Raw genomic sequence first — 4,293 nt, forward strand, 5'->3', positions numbered from 1 at the left:
ATGTCTAGCTACAATGATCTCTTATTTTGGACTTATGTTTAGGCCATTGAATCAACATCTGAACATTCTCTTAGTGAAAAAACATAAGGCTATGGGATTTCCAATCCACATAAAGCTTCTTCTACAGGACATTGATCTACCTAGACCTTAGCACGACGACTTCTAGGCCGCTGGATACAGTGTCAGGCCGGCTCCAACGATGCAGCCGCAGCGGCAGCGCGCCTTCGACTCATGCTGAGATTGATTTTTACGGCTCTCTGAGGATCTGGTTGTATTTTCCTTCTTTTCTAACATTGGAGGTGTTGGGACCTGATCACCTGAACCAGACCGGCTATTGCATTTCAGCGAAGAAAAGTCGATTTCTTTACATAGGAAGGCCTAGGGTGCCCGTGGTTCTAATCGGGCTCCAGTTCAGGCTCACGTGCCATGAGATATGCACATGAAGCAGAGGAACTGGCCAACTGAAGGTCATGCTTGATCAGACAAAAACCGTTTGTTCTGTTCCTCTTTTTGGGAGAGGCTTTGCTGGAAGATATCTGAATCTATGAGACCTTATCAAATCAGCAGCAAGAAGCGACCTTAAGGATCACTGCCCAGAATTACAGAGAAGATTGTCAACTTTATGTGCCTTCACTAGCACTTGCCAATCAGTCAAGAGAGAAACATTATTCCAAGAGAAGTCCCTCACACAATATAGTCATACAAGTTGAAACCTGCCATATCTTAAGAGAACGCACGCCGACAACCTAAACAGCGCGATCTTGAAGTAGAACAGCCAATAATTCGCAAAAAAGTTGGGATCATGAAAACATATAGCCAATAATGGGTTCATCAGCAAAAATGGTCATCGATACTGAGATCAGGCGCTTTCTCACAGAACGAAACATTTGCAACAGAATACACATACGTCGATTTTTCAGGAAGAGCGTATTATTTACAGATGCGTAGTTCCCAGATTGTGCATATTTAGGCTGAGTAATTTATTTTAATTTTTGTAGGGAAATATGGAACATAAGTAGTCTATTCATACACACTGTTTAGAGTCTACTGTTACAGAAACTGAAGTAACTAAAAAGGCGTGACAGATCATGCCAAATCAAAATCAAGCTGTAAGTGGCCTTTTGTAATCAGTAGCATGTGATTTATTTACTATGCAAAGAAAGAGATAAAATTATTTCATAAAGACCAGATTTCGTCCACTCCAACTGACCAATAGCTTCAGTCGGCAGCGGTACCGACATAGAGTAAGCAAACAACATATAGCAATGTATATATATGGATATGTAAGCTCCTGCTTTGCTCAACTAATCTGCTACATCTTTATTGGAAAGAAGAAGAATCCACTGTCATAAGCTACTTATCCCATATGCTTTTACCAGCCAAAGCAATGTGCCATTTGCCATATTTCTTGCAAATAAACAAACATGATGCACAAATATGGGGACACAAGCAGAACAACGTAAAGCCTTCACCATTCTGATCCTGGCCAACCAAGCTCAGTATACTCTGACCATCAAATGATAGTTAACGAAACTGACGGTGACATTCTACATAAGCAATGCAAAGAAAATGGCACCTAAGACGTGCTACAAATCAGCGCACTATATCCAGAATCACATTGCTGTCATATATTGCAGACACATGAAAATAACACTATGCTCTCATATACTTCTGCTAACTTCAATTCCTACATATACTCATGGTAGTTGAAAAACTCAGACATATCTCAAGATAAGGCATGCCTACAAGAAACTAAACAGCAATATCTTGCAGAGAACAGTCAATGAATCCTCAAAAGGTATGGATCAAGCATGTCAACTACAGTGTATTAACCATGGATTCAGCACTGAAAAGGGTCGTTGATTGCAAGATCGGCTGCTCTCTTCAAGCGGTAAGGAATGCCAGCTTTAGGTAACTCCCGTAACACTGCAGAGATACCTGTGCGAAACTGTACATACTGCAATTCGTCTTTTATCTCCTTCACCTTGTCAGCTGAAGACAAGATCCCTTCGTCCGACACAATAACCAGAAAGAACTGCAGCTCCTCGGCATTCTTGGCGATGAACTTGATGAATTCAAATTCATTTTGATCCCCTCGGAAATCGTGAATAACCATCTTCTTGGCATGTGCTCTCAAGCAATCAACCTGACTGACCTCCTGATAGAACCTGGCATGATGCTCCCCACTGGGTTCACTGGAAGTTACAGGTGGCTTATGCGGTGCAGACTGCAAATTGGTACCAATGTGAGACTAATTCGGCTAAATATTGATGACACCATTATAAAATGATCGACTGGCTGAAAGAACTGGGAGCTACCTCAATGTGCAGCGTCTCAACGTTCGGAAAGCATCTGAGGAAGCTGGCCAGTATCTTAACCTCCTCGGAGATACCCAAATTCAGAGCCAACGCCAATATCTCGACGCTTGGAACCACAGTCCTTGCGCTCGCCATTGTGTCCGGCTGCAAAGTGGTCCACCAAGACATGCATGGTACACAACATTACTCATGAAGTCATGAAGTGTTCCATAATCATACAAAACACATAAGCTCGATGTGGATGGAATAAGTTTGAGAGACTGCAATAACTATGGTAACTCATTGACTAGCTACTTCCTGATCATAGAGGAGAACATGATGGATGGATCAATCTGGATGGAATAATTACAAGTTGAGAGAGAGATGGAGACCGAGAGACGTACCCTGATGACGCTGTCCCCAATCTGCAGCTTGTGAGTTCTTGTGTCCAGGTAGCCGAGCACGCGCAGGTTGGGAACACAAGCGATCCTGACCGCCCCACCATTAATCTGCTGGAACAAGTAGAGCCGCTGCAGTAGCGGCGTGTCCACCACGGTGAACTCCTCAACCTTGGACAGCCCAACGAGCGCGCACCTGAGGCTTTTGCTGCGGAGACGGACATGCTTGGGGCTATTGAGGGTGAGCCGAAGGGATTCCAGAACGGGGCAGGCAGCGATCAAGCACTCCAGGTCCCGGTCGCTTACGACAATCCTCGTCAGGGTGAGAATCTGGAGCTGGGGAAGAGATATGTCGGCGCGGCGGGAGAGGTCGGCGGAGAACGTCCAGAAGTCCAGGCTGAGCACCTGGAGCGAGCCGCAGCGGAGGATGTCGGCGGGAAGAAGGCGCGCGGAGTCGGGCTGGATCACGGTCCAGTCGTGGTGGGCGAGAAGGAGTTGCTGCGTGCTCTTGTCGACGAGGAGGCGCGGCCACCCGGGGAGCTCACGGTTCAGGGAGGCGAGCCTGCAGTTGTAGAGGATGACGGAGCGGAAGCGGCCCGGGTGGTCGGCGAGGACTCGGGGTACTAGGGCATCGCGCGCGGGCGCGGGGATGCCTTTATCCTCGAGGACGAGCGGGTAGGAGCGCCAGAGGTGGCGCCAGCTGGAGGAGAGGGCGGCGGCGCTGGCAGCTTCCGTGACGGAGAGGTAGGTGAGGGTGTGATGGAGGACGTCGTCGGGGAGGGCGCCGAGGCGGTTCCTGCCGGCGGCGAGGCGGCGCCTCCGAACCCGGCTGCGGGTGCCGTCGGCCATGGCGGCGAGGCGAGGGTTTGGTTTTGGCTGGAATGGGGACTGGCCTGGAGCGTTCTACCCGGAGCGATTAAAATGGAGAGATGTCGTGCTAAATGCATCTCCTTCAGATCCCATTACCCAAAAAAAGAAATTCTCGTAATTCCTTGTGCTCCAATTTAGTTATCCACCCATCTTTTAATTCCTCGTTTTTAGGAAATGAAACTCTTCTTCGTCTAGCTCACCCCTCTAAAATTTAATCCCATAAGAACAAATTGTCAATTCATACAATTCAGATACATGTCAAATTTAATGGTTTCAAACTTAACCACTGAAACTCAAACACAACATACGGTCCAAATGAAGTATAAGAATCCAAATAAAACATGATAAACACACAAGAATCAAATGCTATGAAGTAGCCGACGTTGCTCAACAAGATCTCTCTTGCAGTTGGTTGTGAGCTTCTTGGTTCTCGGTCATTCGGTGCGCTTGGTGGAATGATTGGATCCTATTTGGGTGACGTTTCGGCCCACCATGAGACAATTGCATAGGAACTCCTCGGGTCATCTCTTTCGTCCTTGATGATCATGTTGTCCAAGTTAACACATGCTGTCATGACCTGCCACAAGCTATGAGGCTTCAAATACTCATCAGGGTCATGGATAATCACAAAGCATTTTTAAAGCACACCAAAAGCTCACTACACATCCTTCCTATCAAATTCTTGCTGAAAGTGCATTTAATTCCTAAATGATATTTTGGTGTGTCAT

The 4,293-nt window shown here is 46.6% G+C and overlaps 1 protein-coding gene across 1 annotated transcript; it reads right to left on the reverse strand.

The window, feature by feature from the left end:
- Window positions 1–1,477: 1,477 nt before the first annotated feature.
- LOC119335249 (putative F-box/FBD/LRR-repeat protein At5g52460) lies at window positions 1,478–3,588 on the reverse strand. Its single transcript, XM_037607399.1, has 3 exons — window positions 2,702–3,588; window positions 2,319–2,462; window positions 1,478–2,227 (listed from the first exon to the last, which is right to left on the reverse strand). The coding sequence occupies exons 1-3, from the start codon at window positions 3,542–3,544 to the stop codon at window positions 1,841–1,843; spliced, it is 1,374 nt and encodes a 457-aa protein (XP_037463296.1). The 5' UTR covers window positions 3,545–3,588; the 3' UTR covers window positions 1,478–1,840.
- Window positions 3,589–4,293: the final 705 nt, after the last annotated feature.

The sequence above is a fragment of the Triticum dicoccoides genome, chromosome 7B (genome assembly GCF_002162155.2).
Source record: "Triticum dicoccoides isolate Atlit2015 ecotype Zavitan chromosome 7B, WEW_v2.0, whole genome shotgun sequence".
Classification (NCBI taxonomy): Eukaryota; Viridiplantae; Streptophyta; class Magnoliopsida; order Poales; family Poaceae; genus Triticum; species Triticum dicoccoides.